Source organism: Microplitis demolitor, chromosome 10 (genome assembly GCF_026212275.2).
Source record: "Microplitis demolitor isolate Queensland-Clemson2020A chromosome 10, iyMicDemo2.1a, whole genome shotgun sequence".
NCBI classification, from domain to species: domain Eukaryota; kingdom Metazoa; phylum Arthropoda; class Insecta; order Hymenoptera; family Braconidae; genus Microplitis; species Microplitis demolitor.
Window position 1 is genome coordinate 7292206 of NC_068554.1, and position 21350 is coordinate 7313555.

Genomic DNA, 21350 nt, shown 5'->3' on the forward strand with positions numbered 1-21350 from the left:
TTTATGTATACATATATACACATATATATAATAAAATTAATAATTAATATTTAGTCCAATAACCATCTTTTTCTATTACTTCTTGCATACGTTTATTCATTGAGTTGACTATATTTCGGCAAAAGTCTGGCCGATCCTTCAGTTCACCCCACAGCTGTTCGGTGTAATTATTCAGCTCAATTACTGTCTTTGGCCGGTTTGCTGGACTCCATTTTTTATCCATTAAACCTAAATAAAAGATTTTTTATAATTTTCATTTTTTCATGTTTAAAATTTATATAATTAATTTTTTTTTACCCCATATATTTTCTATGGGATTCAAATCCGGTGACATTGGTGGATGAGAGTAGAGTACAATATCATCATGGTCATTGAACCAGTCTCTCACAGTTCCAGCAGTATGTACCGGGCTGTTGTCGTGCATAAATGTAATTTGTGGGAACTGATCCACGGGGAAAACTCGCCTAGCTGCTGGTAACATGACGTTCTCAAGCACTTCAATGTAATCTTGAGCATTGAAGTGAGTGCCCACTTGGACGAGGTCCATCAACCCTACTCCACTCATGCATCCCCAAAACATCGAAGAAATCCGATTTGATCGCCAATTCGGAACAACATATTTGGGGTTTAATCGTTCGCCTCGAGGCCGCCAAACTGTTCGACGATTGTCCATAGATGATTTGAAGCTCTAGAAGTATATGATATAATTAATATTAATATTATAATTATACATAATTTTTAGGTTCATGTATATTATCTTATGAAATTACCTTTTCATCGGACCAAATGACAGCATCCCACTGATTTTGGGTCCAATTCAGATGGTCTCGCGCATGCTGGATCCGCTTCCTACGGTGCTCATCATTTAAATCATTTTTTTTGGCCGTTGGTTTATTTATGATGTCATTTTCTCGAAGCCTTCTCTGTCCAGTTCTCACTGAGATATTCAACTGAGATTCTTCGATTGACTTAGCCACTGATTGGAACGGTTTGTCCCGTGCAGTAGCCAGAAATAATTCGTTCTCTTCAGCTGATGTTTTACGTGGACCATGATTTGTTATCCGTTGATCTGTCAAACCATCTTGCCCATTTTCAGCATACCGTTTGGCCCATTTGTCTATTGTTTTTACGGTACAACCAACTTCTTCCATGATATCTTTTTTTGTTTTACCACACTGCAGCATGGTAATTATTTTCGATCTTCTTATCAAACATAATTCGCTGTCGGTTGGCATCTTTTCAAGCTCATTTATAATGCTAATCAATTACTTTTAATACAAATATGTACAGAATGTAATATATATACAAATATGTATATGATATAATATGTACAATTATGTATAAAATGTTTAATTTCTTATAATTATAATGAGTAAAATTAAAAATATGAACACATTTAATTAAAACAACAAGATTAAATTAAAACTATTAAAATAACTATCCCAGCGAAAGAAACCGCAAAAAAAAACTTTTTTAATAAGTTGCAAGCTGTATCTGTCAATGTTAATCAACGAATTATTCGCGTTACTAATAAACAGATGGGCATATATTTTTTATTAATTCTTTTGTTTCAATTATTGTCACCATCCGCTAACTATTTTTTATTTATTAATTTAACATTTTTTGATATCGAAAAAAACAGAAACCTTAAAAATTTGTATTTGAAATCATAAACTGGAACCTGGATGTAAATATAGGAAATTTTGAAATTCTAAACAATAAATTTCTTATTACGTGTCATAAATTTTTAATATATGTTACGATTTTTTATTTTTAAATATTAGTTTTTCCTGCATTAATAATAAATTTTTATATTTAACTGAAAATTATTAACGTTTTAATTACAAATGAAAAAATTACTATTTAGAATAATATTTATTGATCATTTTTATTATTATATTATTTGTCGTTACTAAATTTACATAAATCATTTTTTCCGTGTAGGAAAATTTGAAATAATACTTGTAGTTGATGAATCATCATTTGATACTTACCTGATACTGTGATAATAGAGTTTACTGAGAACTTGAAAAATGAATTTTTACAAATGATTATTAAAACAAATAATACAGTAATATTTATTTTTATATAATAAATTTATTCATTAGTTTTCAAAGAAACTAATCTCTCAAAATTCCTGTCTTATTTAAAAAAAACAAATCTCTATTTTCGTTGTCTTCATCTCCGTTATCTTCACTTTCGTTGTCTTCATCTGATTCGCTTAAGTTCTAAATGTCCAAAAGTGGAGCAGTAGCCCCAAATGATATTTTTATCCTATTTAAATTTTTTAGATTAAAATGAATATTACTTAATACTACACTCAAACTCAATAAAATTACTTATATTCACATTAAAGATTTAATTTATAATGTATTTGTAAGTTTTTTAAAATTAATTAGATATTTACCTTTAGTTTTTTTATTCATTATTTCATTATTACTCTTGATTAAAGAAATTGCTTCAAGTAATAAAAAACTTAAGTTGTTTATATGGAAAATAAAATAAATACTTGATTTAAATAAAACCAATATATATATATATATATATATATATATATATATATATATATATATATATATATACATACACATAGATATTTATTAATATACTTATAACTGAGGTAAGTTTTTTCAATATTAAATTTAAATCTCAATAATTTTATTTTCCATGTTAAAGTACTTCATATATGAAAAAAATAATAAAAATTAAGTTTTTTACTTTTTTTTTTATTTTAATAGATGGTGAAATAACGTCTATTCCTTTAATGGAATTAGGTAAGATATTCAACCTGCCAATAGTTGAAGGCGTCCATTCAACTGAGATTAATGGACAATTGATTGTTATGCCGTGCTCATCAACTTCACCAGAAGATAATGTTGTAGAAAATAATTGCAGTCACATCGAAAAAGATAGTTGTACAAATAAAAATAACATATCTGACGTAAATAAAAAAACTGCTGCTCCTTCTGCTGAAATGAACGACATTAAATCTAAATTATATTGGCCTCGAACAGCAACAATTAGGCTCATACACTTATATCACGACCATGAATCAGATTTTCAATCTAAAAAAAAAACAAGCAAATCAATTTGGAATGAAATTGCAAGCTCAATAAATTCTGAAAATCATGGTATCGTGATGAGTTGGAGTCAATGCTTCGACAAAATGAAGTATTTAAAAATCCAATACTCTAAAAAAAAAGATAACATGAGTTCTAAGTCATCCGGCGCAGCAGCAATGAAATTTGAATATTTTAATGAAATGAATGAAATATTCGGTAAAAAACCTAATATTACGCCTGAACATTGTGCTGCATCAAGCAGATCATCCGTGAATACAGGTAAAAAATTTATTATATTCATTTAATTTAACAAAAAAAAAAATAAATAAATAAAAAATTACTTTTAATTTTCAGAAAGATCCTCATCAAAAAAAAAAAAAAAACAACGTTGATCAGTTGATTGAAATATTTGAACAAAACTCGAAGAAAAGAGAAAAATTACAGGAAGAAAAGTTAAAACTACAGCGTCAAGCTAATGAAAATTTTAAACTTTACTCAGAAAAATTATTCAATTTATTTGAAAAACAATTAGAATAGATTTAACATTTCACACTTTGTTACTTTTAAACAACATAGTAAATTTTTATTCATCAAATGTAATATTAATAATTATTATAATACTTTTCATTATTATTATCTATACAAATACGGCTAGTACGTCAGCATCAATTATCACTTGTTCTTAAATTATTTAATAACTAAGTTATGAATTCATAAATAAATTAATCTACTTTCTCTTCCAGTATTTAATCGTTGTAACTCGTAAAAACTTAAATGACATCAATTTTTTCCCTTATTAATTTAGTGAATATATACGTTTTGTCCATAAATATTACCGATCAGTGGCCACATTTTAAATCATTACCAACAATAGCTGTTGCTTCTTTAATTTCAGCTACTTCACACATTAAATTAATCCTCGCAAAAAGAGATTTCAGGTCAATAAAATCGATATACTTTGCCACGTCCTGGTAGTCCCCACAAAATAGTTTGCGAATTTTTCCTTTATTTAGTAGTTGTAATAACATACTTTACTCTCCAAGTATGTGAGATTGTTCAACACAATTTGTCAGAGATGTTAGTCTCATTCTTTCAGCAAGAGATACATTATTTTCTTTTTTCGCAGGTTTTATGGTAACTTTAGTTTCCTAAACAAAATTAAATATAAGCATAAATATAAATTATAATTTCCATTGATTATTAAACTTAATATGATAATTAACATAATAAATATGCATACCTCAGTCTCAGAATTAAGAATATCATCAACAACATTATCAGTATTACGTCTCTCAGGAGCTGATAATGACAAAAGAATTTGCGTTCAATTTAAATTAGTAATTACATTTTGTTTTTAATTATATAACAACAATCAGACTATTTGCCTTGGATTCGTGATCAATTCGTGGTTTCTTGATAAACCCTCGCGGTTTTGAAGTCAGCTGATCTTCTAATGTTATGCTTATAAATAATCTGCAATAAAAAAAATCTCTAACAATTACATTAATAAATTAATAAATAAAAAAATGTATGCATAACTTACACTAGAATTCCAATTATTGATTGTTCATCATATTACATAACTGATCACGAAATTGTAAACCATTCAGATCAAATCCAACAAAGTTGTCTTCTTCACCTTCTATAACCATCTCTTCATCTGCTATGTTCATATCAATTTCATCGTTAATCATATTCATTGCTTGATTGTCATCAATCAAGTTCATATTATTAACCATTTCATCGCATTCGTCAAAATTGTTATCATCATCGAGACAAATATTATGTAATACACAAGCCGCTAAAACCGTCTTCGGAATTAAATCTAGACGTGACATATCTAAATAGTTTAAGCGTCTGAAATGATTGAAAAGTAGAGCAAAACTTCGCTCAATAGGTTGTCGAGTTTGTGCATGAATATAATTGAAACGTTTTTGAGCTGCGGTCAGACCTCCTCGATTGATGAAGGGTGCAACACACCAATCAAGCGGTGGATATGCTTTATCTTCAATAATATAATGGTTTGGTGGAAAGAACTGGTTTTTATTGGCGCTGACATTTATAAAAATGTCAGAATTATTAAAAATTCTTGCATCGTGTACCGATCCAGGGTATCCAATAAAAATATCAGTGAATCTCAAGTTACTATTACAAATAGCTTGCATTGTCAAAGCGGTATTACATTTTCTTGTGACATATACTTCAGGGTTTTCAGATGGAGCTTTTATTGGAATAAAAGTTCCATCAATAGCACCCATAACGTTTGGCATACCCGCAATATTTTCAAAATCACTTTTTGTTTTATTTATTTCATCTCCTTGAGGCCACTTGATAATATCCGGTACAGGTGAAGGTACAGGTATGGTGAAGTAGTATATTACACACCTAGGGAAGTAAAGTAAGAAATGTCTCAGATCACATGTAATTGTTGGCCGAGGCAAAACCGAGGTCAACAAACATTGAACTTGTAATAATAATTATGTTGTATAAAGATCTCAGTACCTTTTTTCCTTCTCTTCAACTCGGTTTTTTTAGCGGCATTTAGAGTTGTAAATTTGATAATTGATTACCATCCTCAGATGCCAATAGAATGTCAACGGGAATTTTAGATTTTCTGTCATCACCTCGATCTAAAACAATTTTTGAAATCGTCGATTTCATTAATTAAAATTTTTTAGCATTTTTCACCGTATCAACATTGGAAGTTAAAATTTCTACTTTGGAGATATGGTGGGAAATACAATATATACGGCAGAAAGTAGGATATCTTAACCCGTGTGCTTGTCATCTTCGACTTCGGTTCACCGAGACAGTTCCACAAGCGGGTTTTAATGTCCAACTTTCTTTCCTTGCTAGATAATATATTATTTCATAATAGTTTTAGTAATAATTTTTACATTGAACGATTTGAAGCTGGTGGAGTATTTCATCAATCATCGTAGCTGTCGCAGCATTTTTGAAAAAATCAATCATTGAAAGCTCTCCGCTATCGAGTCTTGTCAGCTGTTCAATAATATGACCATTAACGAAAATGTATCGATTGCGTTGGAATTGAATTAATTCTATTCCATTCTCTAGCTTCATCCATTTTTCATGGCTATCAATGCAATTTCTTCTTATTCGTTCTAAAAAATTGTGTTGTAGAATTATTATTTTACTCATTTTTTTTAATTTCAATTAATTAAAGATATCACTTGAGAAATAAAATGAATTAACTGAAGGAACTAACAAATAAATTAGAGTAATAAAGCTGCAACGAGCATCGATTATATAATTAATTGCGGGTAGAGATACTTGTTTCTGTCCGTTGTGTGAAGGTATATGTTAAGGATATGTATGAATGTAAATATTCTATAGCTTTTGAACGGGTTAACTGATTTCGATCGTTGAGGTGGCATTCAAAACGACTTAATAATTCCTATCAAAATCATTCAATTCATCATTTCTAAAGACTTTTCAGTGTTAGAGATTAAAAATTGTGTCAAATGCTACCTCAAACGTCAAAATCGGTCTATTAGTTAAAAAGATATTGGCGATGAAATATTTGAAAAATAATAACTATCTTTGTTTTTCAACTTGAGGAGCTCAAAAGCTTGCCTATAATAACCTTTTTGAGCTCTCGAAGCTTGAAAATAGCGGTAAAATTACGGGATGGCACACAGGGTCATCCGGTTTTCAGATTTTTTTTATTGCTTACCAAGATATGTAAATAAATTTGGATTATAACCTCCAAGGTTATTAGCAATATGTCTATTAAAATTTTCTGCTACATTTATTGCGTTTTGATGATTATTGTAATAGGAAGTTGCCTCAGGTTTTGACCCAATCAATCCCCTCAGACACCGTATAAATGAAATAAGATCCTCCTCAGATTCATCATATATTTCATTGGTATCTTGTATGGTAGCGGTTATTTCATTAAAAGCTTCTTCATAGCGATTAGGTGGAAGTAATGGTATAAGCCAACTATACCGAAGTATATCATGCTTTAAATTATCTTTCAAGTTCAGAGTCCTCCATAGTCTACTGGCAACCTTTATAAGGGACAGAAAAATTTAATTTAAAATTTCATTTTAAAACAATTTCAAATATCAATTTGGTAAAAAATAGTGTTTGTTCAAAAAGAAAAAAGCAGGGTCACTCAATCTGCGTGCTTACTACCCTGCTTAAAAAATCCGATAGATTCTTATAGTTGTATGTTTAAGGCCCTATACTTAGCTATAGCATTTCTCATAGAACTCATTCATTCTTATTAAATCTCTATAGGAATGCATGAGAATCTATTGAATTCTACGAGATTTTCTAAACAGAGTACTTTCACTTTCGGTTTGGGTAAACAGTGACGTTCAAATTAGAATTTTTCCTATTATCATTTAACGCTAAAAATGTTATTGAATATACATACTCTAATATAGTTGAACCAAGTCCCCTGTAATTTTACATTATCAAAAGATTTCTTTGCAGCTGCGATAAACGCTGGTTCAAAATCACAAAATATTGATTTTAAATTTTGTTTCATGGTGGGTATGCGCTCTACGAGACCTTTAAATATTGCCGAATATAAAGCTTCAGTTGTAGAATTGCATAGAATGAATAGGCATGGTAATCCCTACAACATACATAAAGTAACGATTTTTATTAACTAAAAGTAATTGAAGGCACAATTTCAAAATTTCAGATCAACTCCGTGAAGATCGAGATTCATAGTACATAAGCATGTATTATGCAACCTGTATTATGTTATGTATCTGTTCGATCTATAATAATTTTTGATCCAGCATTTACTCCATTTTTGGATTTTTAAAATCATCTTTTATATTTATAATTCTTATTGAATATTTCATTGTCGTTTACTCACGATATTATTACGCCGCAAATAGAATATTAGTAATTGTGCCATGGAGGGTTCAACAGGGACAGACTAAAAATAAAAAATGGAATAAGTGGCATGCTGTTCTAAATTAAAAAAAATTTTTGAAATAAATATTAAAAATATATTTTTAAAAATGTTATTTCAAAAATAGAAAAATGTAGATCATAGGCCTCAGAATCAAACCAAAAATAATTTTTTTTGCACGCTTTTCACAAAACAAATGAAAATTACCGAAATTTTTAAATAATACTTAATTAACTTCATCTGAGTAAAATATATGGTCATAATTTAATAAAATAAAATCGATGCATTAAAATAATACATTTATGTATGTAACTGCGTTTCAAACGTTCATCAAACGAAATCATGTAAATGATTGGTAAAAAGTTATCTAATGCAACAAAAAAGCTAAGCCAAGGTAAAGTAGGCGTAAATTCAAGGCTCAGTGAGTAACTATTAAAATTAAAGAAAGCCACACTCTAAAAAAAATAAAAAAGAAGAAACGTATGTAAAGATTGAACCAATCTCAAAAATTTTGAAAGAAATAATCGAAATTTCTTTGTTTCATTTAAAATTCTTTAGTCTTTCATAAATCCTTCAATGGTTATTAGTAATATGTTAAAAACTATTTGAATTAATTAAATAATACAAATAAAATTAATTAAATAAATAAAAAAATGTAGTTAAATTTAAATATTGTACCTCATATACTCCATCAATTTGGATTTCATTACAATCTCCCATCAGTTTTATTAATTCACTGGTAGAAAGCATTATGGCTAATGATCCATCTTCTGCTTCAATTTGTCCACGATAAATACATGACGTCTTGGAATATTTTCGAACAATATCTTTTAGTTGGTGAAAGTATTCCGGAACTTTTGGCAAAGCTTTTTTTCTCGTACGAGACACGCGAGTTTTCATGGCACCACGTCGTACTTCAGATTGTTCAGCACTAGAATATTCATATTAATTAATATTCTGCTAAAATAAAATGATCATATACTTGTCAAGAATAGATACAAACTAAAAAACATTCAGGAATTTTTGAATATTTGTTGGAAATGGACTTTTGAAGTAATTGACCTATTCAGCTTATTTTCAAGTTAAATCAAAATAATCACCATAGAAAGAGTATAGAAAATTTCATCAACATTTAATACGAATTATGGATACTATTGTGATGAGAAGGTGTTATATTCATAATAAGTCTCATAGTTGCATTTGAATTGTCATAATTAATAAATGACATACGTAAAAATTATAAAATTCAAAGAAAATTAAAAGATTATTTAATTATTTAGAAAATAAATTTAATAAAATTTGATTGTGATGTGTAATGCACGTTATCGGCACTTAAAGCCATATAAAGCATTTCTTCGATCATTTTCTAAACTTTCAAGGCTTTTAAATTATTACAAGAAATAGTGAAAACATAGAGGTTAAAATCTTGAAGAAGCTTTTTGAACATATTTAACGCGTGTTAAAAAATTTTGATAGAGAAAACTCCTAAATTTATTTACCGATTCAGCCTATTTTCGAATTTGATCAATGTAATCGCTTATAGAGTTGTAGAAAATTTTATTAAGATTAAATAAGTAGTATCGACGCTATCGTGATGATATTGCTGGTTATATTACATATATACATATATTACATATATACATGTAAGTATTCATACATACATATATGAATTTTTTAACCAATTGTATTTTTGGAACCTACTCGACCAATTATGAAAAATCATAACATAATTTGTTTAAAAATCTACCATGAGGACAAATACAATAGCTTGATTTCTCAAAACCCCACCTAATGATTCAAGCAATGAAATTAATAATTTACCTTTCACGTAATACATTGATAATCTCATTAGATGATAAATGAGATGTAGTAGCTAGGTTTTCCAGTTTCTTCCCTAACGATTGTTTTAATTTTGAGTTCGGTGGTGCGGGATGATTGTGTTTCGGGACTCTTTGAATATATTTTCCACCTTCTTTAGTAATCGTTACATTACAATTCTCGTATGCTCGTTTGTAGGTACATTTGTATGTGGGTTTCTTCAATCCTTTTATTTTATGAAAAGTAAACTCACCGAATACATATCTCCATGTATTTGGAAATAATCCAGGTATTTTGACTGGTTTCATTTCTTATCTGTAAACTTTTAGTTTATGTAGTATAACAGTTATTGTAACAATTAAGTATTATATGATAATACAAGTTACGTAAGTTGCAACTGTAACTTAAAATTCATCAAATTGTAGTAGTAAATCAGAGATAACAACAGAGAACTAATTCGAGATGAATGGTACGAGTAACACCAAATGATTGAGAACTTATGTAAGGTAAAAGCCCCTATACCCACTCAGTATAATGAATCCCTCACTTTAATTGTTGAATTTAAATATATTAAAATATAAAGTATCAAATTATTTAATAATAGATTATAAATTTAAATCAAATGACTTTTCAAAATCGCGCTCAGCCGGGCATTTTTTACTTTAACGTTCATTCTTTAGATTGAATTTAGGTTACGTCAAATTTTTTAGAAGTTATAACTATGACTTATTAAATATGTTTTTAAAATTCATAAAATTTCATATTATGAAAGAATAAAGTAATGGAATTTATAAATTATTTTCCAAGTCAATAAACTTACCCTAGGTAAATTGATATTGTCTTTGAGCGACTATAGGGTTATGTGTCGATCAAGTAATGCTACATCACAACTTTTAGTGACTATGGGTATATACATTCAAAGACCTTTTTTATAAAATTAATAATAATTAATCATAAACATTATTTTTCAAATTAAAATTTTATTCTTATATTTAAAACTATAAAAAATGACTAAAAAAATATATAGTTTTAAATTTTATTTGATTATTTATATTGGGTGATTTAATCTCACTCCAATGGGAAGTGAGCGGGAGCTTTTATCTCTTAAAAAAATTAAATGAAATGTCTATGTAAAAAATGTCGGAAAATAGCATTATAAGAATAGTTAAAGGTTTAAATGTGTAATAAATAATTTACATATATATACATATCTTGCAAATAAAAATTGAAAAAAATATCGTACTGCTATTTTCAGTTTCATTCGAAATCCAATTTATAATAATCGAATTAAATAAAGTTTGATGTAAAAATAAATGTAATACTGAAGCCATTAATTACCTGACAGACTGAAATAACATATAATTCCCTATAACAATAACGATTTGCAGGAATTATTTTAAACAAATAATAAACAAAGAATTAACATTCAATAAAAAATAGTATTGACACGCAAATAATTAATATTTTTTACTTTTGAAGTAAAATACTATTTATAAGTATAGATTATACAATGCCGGCCATTAATTATTGTCGGGGTGATGTCCCATCGCGATTCACCTGTTCGATCGAAATATCCCTCGTGGAATTAAGAAATGAACTCTTACGCGGGCTATTCAAATATAATTATATTTACATATGTTATGGAAGTATGAGAGATAAGTCGAAATAATGATATCAATTAAAAATTTTGAAAATCGATATAAATATATTTAATATGTGTTGCGTTAAAATTTCAGAGATCTAGGGTTCATAGTTTATTTATAAAACGAGATTAAATATAGGTCATGTAACATTGCAATGATATACCAGATCTCACACCTACTCTTGTTTTAGTAAATTTTGTATATATATATGACTAGTACGATAAATAATGTATGTATAAAATAATTAAATTTTATAAAATTAAAATTTATAATTGTGCAATTTAATGAATTTCTTTTTATTTATTTTCCTTTATTTTAATTTTTATCATGAAGTTTTTACTGTTGTGTGTACTCGGTTTACTCGCGACTACCTCAGTTATAGCATAAAAGCTTTCATTTTCTAAAAATAAAAAAAAAAAAAAAAAAATTATAACTATAGTTTTATTTTTCTAAAAATTTTTTTTTCATTTACGATATCCGAAAAGTCGATAAAATTCCGTGAAAAATTAATAGAATTAATGATACCGCAACCAGAAGTTCCCAAGATGATGTGGGTACTCATTTTATTCGTTATTATGTCAACTGCACACTTTAAATAATAATCAATTTAAAATATAAATGAATTTCATACTTTTTGAATTTTTTTTTTTAAAATGGAATATAAAAAATTTTAGTCCACTGAATTCGAGTGGTTAAACTGATTGAAAAGTCTAATGACCCTTTTAAATAATTTATAATAATATTTTTAAATTAATTAATTAATTAATCCCTTAAGCCACTCGTACTACACTTGTATAAACAATATTGCGTTATTTCACGCACGGTATATGCCAATCGTTTGAAGCTAAGAAAACTCGTTACGTTCCAGTTCATGTGGCTACATAAATTCATATCATATTTAATACAATTCATATCTTTATATTACCTCTACTCTTACGTTACAAATGAATAACGTATAACATAAAATTATAAATACTATCTTTTGCTTGCAACAATTAAAAAAAAAAAAAAAATAAATAAATTTTATGAAGCTCCAGAGCCCAGTCCATTTTGGAATCAATCCATTGAGAACATAAAATGTTATTAAAAAAAAAACATTTTTTAAAAAAGTTTATTTTTGGAATATCTCTGAACGAGCCCTACCTATCAAGTTTAATTTTTTTTTTCAGCTTGAAGATATTCGCAAGCCGCGTCGAATGGCGCCTTGATGAACAAAATCGGTTCATCCGTTCAAAAGTTATAGATACTTACATACGTACGTACATATATACATACATACACTCGGACATCATCGTGAAATTAGTCAGAATAGCTTCCTAGAACCTCAAAACGTCAAGATCTCTTCGAAATTCGATTATCGAAAATCGGACTGAAACCAATAACTTCCCGAATTTTTGAAAATTTGCGATTTTCTTAGCGGGAAGTTAAAAAAAAAAAAGGCTGTAACTTTTTTTTTTACTTTCAATAAATTTATTATCGAATATATAATATAAAATATCGCCGTATAATATAAATAATAAGCACTATTTGTTAAATAATAAGTAATATTTATCTGCATTTTTGGTTAGTTCTCTTCACTACTTGTTCTGCTATTTTCTTCTTCAGAATTTTCGCTATCAGAACTTTCGTCGTTAGAACTTTCGCCATCAGATCTTTCCTCATTACAACTTTCTTCATTAGAATTTTCTTCATTAGAACTGTCTTCATTAATGCTTGATGTATTTTCATCCTCGGTAACAGCTAAACTAGGATTGCTCATAAAAATCCGGTAATCAGGTACGTGCTCTAATACACCATTATCCAATTTATCTACAAAAAAAAATTATTATTTATTAATAAAAATATATTTTAATTTATTAATATAGTTTTAAACTCAAATTCAAGATCCCACAAGCTAGCACAAGAGCGGAATAGACTGTTTGCACTCCGCAAAACAAACGTGCTCAGTAGTGAAACGAAAGCCGCAGAAAAGAAGAAAACCCTACAACTGTGAAATAAGCGATGGAAGACCAGCCACAAAGAAAGGTGGACCGTGGTACTAATCCCCGACTTGGCCTCGTAGACGAAAAGGAAGCATAGGGAGATGAATTACTCTCCTACACAGTTTTTTTACAGGTCATGTAGTATTCCTATCGTACTTATATAGAATGCGAAGATGGGAATCTTCAAACTGCGTATACTGTGAAGGAACAATAGATGATGCGCAGCATACGTTTTTCGACTGTAGCAAATAGAGTCATCTCATAGAAAAAACTATTAAGAAAGTAGGTTTCAGGCTCACAATGAGAAATGTGATTATGTGATTAGATTGATGTTAGTCTCGGAGCCTAACTGGGCCGTTATCGCAGCTATCGAATAAATCCTCCGTAAGATAAGATTGGATCTATCCAAGCTTGAAAAAGTAGCAGTTAGCAGCTAGAAAAAGAAAGAAAATCGCAATCAGGTAAGACAAGAACCCGTAACCCTCAACTTATTAAGAACGGGGGACGTAGGGCTTGCAGCAGAGAAAGGACAGTCAGAAGAGGACAAAGACCCATGCTGAAGTAATACTACGGTGATTCCAGCATGGGAGTATGGTTTCAAAGGGATCACTTGAGGACCTGAGCCCTCTACACCTTAAAAAAAAACAAAAAAAAAAAATTGGCTATCAGGGAAAAAGATAAAACCATCTTCATTGACATGAATTCTTTGCAAATAGGTCAAATATAATTATAAACACTTACATTGAACATGTGAAAGTTGATGTTTGATTTCTCCAACAAAAGCCTTGTCTTTAAAAATATTAATCACAAATTCATTTATAGTAATTTTATCCTTAACTAATAAATTTTGAAACGATCTTATTGTGTTATCGATCCGAATTTGGAATGCTTTGCGGGGAATTTTTTTAGTATCTTTAATTTTCCATTCTTCAGTCGAAGTTTCAATAACTTTAGCAATATTATCTGTAAGTATTTAATTATAATGAGTGTTAAAATATGTATTAATAAATATTAATAATTACCAAAATAACGATGTAATTTGGGTTTGTAACCGAGATGATTCTCAATTTTTCTAATAAAATCTTCTGATATATTAATATCATTTTCATCGGCATCATTAGTAAATGACAGCATATGTGCTAAAGGTTCACACCATACTTTTAAATTTGTAACAAACATTGTTAAATTGACACTATTTGTTTCATCTGTTCCAGCCAATGACAACATGGTATCAAACGCACTTTTGAATTTATCCACAGGAAGTAGAGGGAGAACCCAACACAATTTTAAAATTGGATGGATTGAATCAAATGGCAAATCCAAGCTTCTCCATTTCCTGGTCCATAGCTAGGTACAAATAAAAAAAAAATTATTTATGTTCGAACACTCCAATTATGATAAAAATTGAACAAAAGTTCAATTAATCTTTAAATATAACTGATATTTTACTGACTCTGATGAAATGGAACCATGATCCCCTAATTTCCAAAGAAGGAAATATATCTCTGGTTGCACGAACGAGATCATTTTCGTAATCACAAAATATAGTTTTTAGACAGTTCTTGATGTTCGGAATTTTTCCACAAATAAAAGTCCAGATATCAGAATATAACTCATATGAGTTCGAGCTACAAATTACAAATAATCCTGGAATACTCTGGTTAATAATAAATATTTAAATTAATTTTCGTTAGGACAATGAAAGTATAAATAAGAAATAGACATTATACCTTATCATTTTTCTTTAAATGAAACGACATAAGTTGGGAAATCGATGGAGTTTCTGGAAATGACTAAAAAATAGAAGAACCATAGTAAATCTTACACGGAAAAAAATAAAGTTTATAAGTTAAGAAACGACAAGAATATAAAGACAAGTGGTCAGTAAAAACTATCATTCTAAATAGTAATTGTTTCATTTACAATTAAAACGTGAATTATTGTAGAATAGATATTAAAATTTATCATGTATGCAAAAAAATTAACATTTGAAGTCAATTTGGAGCTTAGCGTATCTAAAACTTCGATTTCCCATTTAAAAAATATGGGAAAAAAAATTTTTTTTAGTTTGTAATTCTTACCTCGGCAATGGCTCATTGTACGAATAAGCCCAGTATACATTTTTGTAGGGAATTTAACGCTCTACAAAAAAAATCTCTTATCATTTTTTGATAAATCCATCTGTTCAAAAGTTATTGGAGCTCGAATGCTAAGCCCCAAAAATCGATCAGCACACAATTTTTTTAGGGGCTTGACATTAAAATGAAAATAACTAGAAAACAATGTAGAATTTAGAAAAAATTTATTAATGACAATTTGTAGAAAATAAAATTAGTTACAAAAAAGATTCTATGACATTTTTTGATAAGTCCGATAGTTTCGCCGGAAAAGTAAAAAGATCTCAAAATTTACTCGAACTTGACTCCGAGCTCCAATAACTTTTGAACAGATGGATTTATCAAAAAATCATAGGAGAGTTTTTTTGTAGAGCGTTAAATTCCCTACAAAAATGTATACTGGGCTTATTTGTACGATGAGCCATTGCCGAGGTAACAAATTACGAAAAAAAAAAAATTTGTTTTCCCATGTTATTTAAATGGGAAATCGAATTTTTAGAAGCGCTAAGCCCCTAATTGACTTAGGATTCTTTTTCAAGCGGGAATATTTTTTTTGTTTTATAAATTGTTAGTTTTTCAGGTAGGACAGAAAAAAAATATTGCTTAAATATAAACAGCCTAATGTAAATTAGTCCGGTTTTTTAAAAATATTCCTGAGATTTTACTTCTTTTCCGTATAAATTTTGAATGAAAAATTCTTTTTTTTAAGAATTTAATATTTTTGTGTTTTAAGTTAAAAATAAAAGTTATGTTTCGAAAGTAAGACAAATTTTTTGCATGTATTTAAAAAAAAAAAAAATTAACAGATGGCATTAGCTCAAATGAAAAATCCTGAATTTTTGTCAAAAAACTGTTTAATATAATAAAAACATGAAGTCATATTATTTAATATAGTTTAAAGCTTCGTAACTTTTTTTCTATCAGTTCTCTGGAAAGAACACGCAGGAGCTTTTTTTTTTATAAAAAATTCAATTTTCTACAAGACTATGTACTATGGTTTTCAAAAAAAAAATTTGGAATATTTTTATTTTTAAAAGACATAAAAATTTTTTTTTACATGCATTTAAATAGAGAAATGAATATTCGTTGAGCTCTTACTAGAATTGAGATTTCGAGTCTCTCTTTTGAGAGGATTTTTTTTATACCTGACTAAATTATATATATATATATATATATATATATATATATATATATATATATATATATATCTTTTAAACAGATATATTACACACCTCAAGCGCGCTGTGTGTACCTTACGATCGAAATTATTTTTTCAACAAATTCAGTCACGTTAAATAATCTGTACACTTTTTTGATTACAATGAAATGGATTAAATTGTATGATAATACCAAATTAATTTATTAAGGAATCATTTTGACCCGGTATTGAGTTGATTTATCATTCCATTGATTTAAAATGAATTATTTGAATCCAAAATACCAGCCCAGATAGCAAAATGACGTCTGAATGAGTTCCTATTTATGATTTGGACGTCTCATCAACATCTTAAAGAAGTCTTTAAGAAGTTCTCAAGATGTCGAATGAGCCACCTAGCGAACTCAATAAGACGTCTTTAAAAAGAGTTCTCAAAGAGTTTTTTTTTTCTGACTTCGTAAATAAGACTTCATTATGAATTTATCATGACTTCTTTAAGTTCTCAGTTTTGACTTCATAAATAAGTTTAAAAAAGAATACATTCAGACATTAAAAAACTGACGTCTTATTTATGGAGTCTTCAAGAACTCTTAATTAAGAGTTCTTAAAAATGACATCTTTAAGAAGTCATCATAAGACATCTTGAGGACCCTTCAAAAAGACGTTGTAAAGCAGTCATTCTGACTTGAATGCTGTCTGGGAGTACTATCAGTCGTTACGATTATAATAAATACCTTGTATGAAACAGCCACATTAATTTCTGATGATCTACTTATTTTCTTCAACAAAAATTTATTTGAAAAAAAAAAAGCGACTGAACCATTATCAGTGACATAATACCCTTGGTAGCAGTCTTCGATACACTTGTAGTTGTCAATAGTTAGGGATAATAAGTCAATTGATTCAGGTGGTTTAGGCACCACCCCTCGCCTATGATTGTTAAGAATATTGCGAGAAGCATTTATTTCTTTGACCGATGGATCAGATTGACTAAAAATAAAAAAAAAAAAAAATAATTAATAATAAATATTAAACGCAGCTGAGAAAAAAAGATTTAGTGAATATATATATACAAATTTATGGAGTGATCGAGTACTAGTTCCTTGATTGGGTACTAGATCTCTTACCTTAAGGTAGTTCACTCGCGACATTCGTAGCCAAAAGTATAGCGTAATCGTAACTACAAAAAGTTAGAGATACTCAATGTGAGAATTTTTTATTTTTGTGAGAGATTGTATCCAATCCATTTTAGTTTTAAATATACAGATATACACTAATACAATCACACTGATGAGTATAATAAATGTGGCAACGCTGCAAACATTTGTATTGAAAAGTCTATAGATTAAACGTATAAGAAGCAATCTTTATATAGTGTGAGTTTAATATACAGGTAGTTTGTTATTATTGACAATAAAAAATTTGGGATAGAATTAATTTTTGTGCATATTTTTATAATTTTTTTTTAAATTTACAAGAAAATCACAATTAAAAAAAAAAATTGTTCGATGTGTGCTACTATCGACATCATAATTTTTTAAAATTCTAATGCTATTAGAAAAGCTCGAGCTGATCAATCGATCGACTGACCAATTTCAAAACACAGTAACTGACAAAAATAAAATTTTTGAAATATGTATAGAAGCATGTTCACAAAACTCCATTGGAACTAAAAATACAAAAAAAATCGATTTTGAAAAATTTGTCACTTACTGTATTTTGGAATTGGGCAGCCGAGCTATCATTAATATAAGTAAATATCAAAAAATATTTTTTTTGTTTGTTTAAAATCATTGAATAAATGTTTAACATTCATAAAAATTATATCGAAAAATTTTCCAAAAATTTTTTGACCTCCAATACTTTCATGCTCAAAAATGAACCTAACTAAGTGACATTTGAATTTCCGCGGGTTAAGTATGACGACTGCAACGTTGCCGAGTTGTGATTGCTGTACCCCACCACACGTTAAGTATTTTAAAATGATTTATGTTTTAAAAATCAATATTTTTTAAACAAATCGGTCAAGAAATTCAGAGTTTTTTAAAAAAAATTTCTAATTTTTTCACTTAACAGTGGATAAGTTTTTTTAAAAAAATGGCAAGAACCGTTTCCAAGATATTCAGGAAACTACATGTTTTTCTTATACTTGATAGATCTCTAGCATGTTAATTATGCACTTTTTGATTGTTAATATCTCGTCTTACAATCGGTGAAAAAATTGCGTTTTTTTTTTAATTAAATATTAGACATTTTTGTTAATCTCATGTTTTAATTTCATCGCATTCCTAAGAAAAGTCGTTTTGCGAATGAACTACCTTAATAATATAATAAATGGATCTTACCGATAAACATTATTAATGATATCACTTGCTCGACGATTGCTGGAAGATGCAGCAGTTTTTAAATCTTTAATAAATTGCCGTCTTTGTAGTGTCTGAGGTGGAGTATGATTATGACGGGCTTCATCAACTTGGATGCCATCCTTAGTTTTTTTTAATACGCACAGGCAATGAGAATGAGCTGTCCGCAAAGAGCATAAAAATCTTTTTGAATTATGTGGATCTTTATGATATAAAAAATCACCATGTTGATAAACATAATGGCCCGGCCTTTGTCCACGCAGCCTGACCAAAGGCATTTTTTTTTAATAAATAAATAAATTTATGATAATATTTGAAAAAAGACAAAAAAATTACACTTTACAATAAAAAAAAAAAATTCACAAACACAATGAACTAGTTTTAAATTATACAAATACCAATGGAATTTATTTGCTTTTATGACTAATAATGAGCAATTGCTAATACTAATAATGATTTTTTACAAAAAATATGGTTATAAGCAATAACTAAAATGGCTTATGTTTTAGCTTATAGCTTAAAGGCAATAACTAAAACAAAACAAAAAAAAAACACTAACGTATTACGATGAAAATTAGAAGTCATATATTTAATATTAAAAAATAATTGTGTTAATTTTATATGTATGAGACTATTCCGAATGAAATCGTTAGGGGTGGGGGGGGGCAATTTTTTTATATCAGACGATATCTTTAAAAAATAAGAAATTTACCATAATACAAATTTAAGCATTAAATTCTCTACAAATATATTTTAATCATTACATTTTATTGAACCGTTAATAAATTATTAAATTCAAAAATTAAAAGAATTTTTTTGTCATGTTACTTAAATGGGCGAACTTATTTCAGCGAGTGCGCATTTTGTATTCAAATTGGAGGGCCCATTTGCTACCCAATTTTTTTTTTGTTACAATAAAAAAAAAATTTATGAGGCTCATTCCGAGCATTTTTTCTGTATAAAATGAATGTATGTATTTATTAATGTCAATGTAAGTATAGATTTACCTCTGACAGTGATCCAGAATTACTAGGGCTTATTGAAAATGCATTATCAAGTGGAGATGCTCCTAATGGTTGTGTGCGCGATGGCGATAATTGATTTGCAAAATTAAATAGACTACTATTGAAACCGATGGTTTTTTATGTCGAGCTACTTAATTGAGATATGTGATTAAAAAATAGATCTGATACTGAATGACTTAAAACTGATATCGGCTGTAATAAAATAATGAAAAATTATTTTTAAATTCATAAAAATTATTTAGTAAATTAAAAAAATAAAACTTACAGATTCAATTGGATCTTGATGGGAAAATCTTGATCCAGTTGAATATCTAGTGGATTGTAAATGCTGCAGTGGACTGGACGTAGAAGATGAAAAATTAGATAAAACCGAGCGCTCAGCCATACCGGGAATATTAACTGGCGCAGAACTACCGAGTAATCCAGAGCTCGCGAGACCAGAAGATATTGAATTGCATTTTGGAGAGCTGGAGTCTCGGTGCATTGAGTCTACTAGACATAATTGGTTGTTTAAATGCAATTGGTATAATGCGTTACCTAAAATCAAAATTACAAATAACAAATCGTTAATTGCAAATTCTTGTGTCTCGAATATTATCAATAAATAAATAAATAAATATAACATTTACTCACCTACTACTGATTCAACAGTATCATTTGGGTAAAATGAACTACTTGGAATTGATGATACCGTTGATGCTAACGAGTGTCCCAATGAACCGTTTAAATTATAATCAAACACAAGACTTTGTTTGTGTTATAATTTTTCAGATTTTGTTAATATTGGAACTTATTCTATTGCTATTATTTGCTTTCGTAATTCATTATTAAAAAAAGTAAAAATTTTTTTACATCATATCAATCCCCAAAAATGTAATTAATGACTTAAAATTAAGTTTAATTAAATACTTACAAGTTTTAAAAAAGCATTAGGATTAAATAGCATACTGAATAATTTATACTGATTTGAATTATTTGTTGAATTTGTACTGGAATTATGTAAATGTGCACCAGGTGGTTTAATGTGTGCCGCTCCAAACTAACCCTTAAGCAGTCAAATTACTCTACTTATACATGATACTGAAAGTAAAGGACATCAGAGAATAAATATTTTATTTGTATTATATTCAATTATAATAAAAGACTGATAAAGTCAGGATTCAAATTTAATTACCTAAATAAATGCAAAAAAAAAGCTTGGATATTTTGCCGGCCCTGTACAACCACTTTAGTACTCGTTGACGCCATTTTCTAGTCATTGTTGTTTTCAACATTATTATGATTATT

At 28.4% G+C, this 21350-nt stretch overlaps 4 protein-coding genes across 15 annotated transcripts; 1 reads left to right on the forward strand and 3 right to left on the reverse strand.

Moving 5' to 3' along the window:
• The first annotated feature begins 602 nt into the window (after nt 1-602).
• On the forward strand, nt 603-3646 carry LOC128668816 (uncharacterized). The gene is made up of 3 exons (XM_053742597.1): nt 603-694; nt 2739-3341; nt 3417-3646. The coding sequence occupies exons 2-3, from the start codon at nt 2765-2767 to the stop codon at nt 3452-3454; spliced, it is 615 nt and encodes a 204-aa protein (XP_053598572.1). The 5' UTR covers nt 603-694; nt 2739-2764; the 3' UTR covers nt 3455-3646.
• Nucleotides 3647-3695: 49 nt separating this feature from the next.
• Nucleotides 3696-5338, reverse strand: LOC106693058 (uncharacterized). Its single transcript, XM_008550771.3, has 3 exons — nt 4606-5338; nt 4303-4535; nt 3696-4210 (listed from the first exon to the last, which is right to left on the reverse strand). Exon 1 carries the CDS (start codon nt 5330-5332, stop codon nt 4619-4621), a length of 714 nt encoding a protein of 237 aa, XP_008548993.1. The 5' UTR covers nt 5333-5338; the 3' UTR covers nt 3696-4210; nt 4303-4535; nt 4606-4618.
• A 21-nt stretch (nt 5339-5359) lies between these two features.
• Nucleotides 5360-11539, reverse strand: LOC128667236 (uncharacterized). Of its 10 annotated transcripts, none has more exons than XM_053742587.1 (10): nt 11116-11532; nt 10598-10701; nt 9781-10092; nt 8638-8890; nt 7921-7983; nt 7468-7671; nt 6760-7096; nt 5960-6187; nt 5565-5692; nt 5360-5447 (listed from the first exon to the last, which is right to left on the reverse strand). In XM_053742587.1, the coding sequence occupies exons 3-9, from the start codon at nt 10083-10085 to the stop codon at nt 5604-5606; spliced, it is 1479 nt and encodes a 492-aa protein (XP_053598562.1). In that variant the 5' UTR covers nt 10086-10092; nt 10598-10701; nt 11116-11532; the 3' UTR covers nt 5360-5447; nt 5565-5603. The 10 variants fall into 10 exon arrangements, with proteins under 10 accessions (XP_053598562.1, XP_053598563.1, XP_053598570.1 ...); XM_053742588.1 differs by lacking the exon at nt 11116-11532 and adding an exon at nt 11021-11088; XM_053742595.1 differs by lacking the exon at nt 10598-10701 and having other exon boundaries at nt 10031-10092; nt 11116-11539.
• A 1336-nt stretch (nt 11540-12875) lies between these two features.
• Nucleotides 12876-21324, reverse strand: LOC103572247 (uncharacterized). 3 transcript variants are annotated; one of them, XM_014444670.2, is made up of 12 exons: nt 21238-21324; nt 20977-21143; nt 20697-20874; nt 20329-20600; nt 20046-20255; nt 19021-19198; nt 17410-17665; nt 15133-15195; nt 14856-15059; nt 14425-14749; nt 14144-14365; nt 12876-13229 (listed from the first exon to the last, which is right to left on the reverse strand). In XM_014444670.2, exons 8-12 carry the CDS (start codon nt 15160-15162, stop codon nt 12985-12987), a joined length of 1026 nt encoding a protein of 341 aa, XP_014300156.1. In that variant the 5' UTR covers nt 15163-15195; nt 17410-17665; nt 19021-19198; nt 20046-20255; nt 20329-20600; nt 20697-20874; nt 20977-21143; nt 21238-21324; the 3' UTR covers nt 12876-12984. The 3 variants fall into 3 exon arrangements, with proteins under 3 accessions (XP_014300156.1, XP_014300158.1, XP_014300159.1); XM_014444672.2 differs by lacking the exons at nt 19021-19198; nt 20046-20255; nt 20329-20600; ... (1 more) ...; nt 20977-21143; nt 21238-21324 and adding an exon at nt 17803-18081; XM_014444673.2 differs by lacking the exons at nt 19021-19198; nt 20046-20255; nt 20329-20600; ... (1 more) ...; nt 20977-21143; nt 21238-21324 and adding an exon at nt 17749-18081.
• Between the last annotated feature and the right edge of the window lie 26 nt (nt 21325-21350).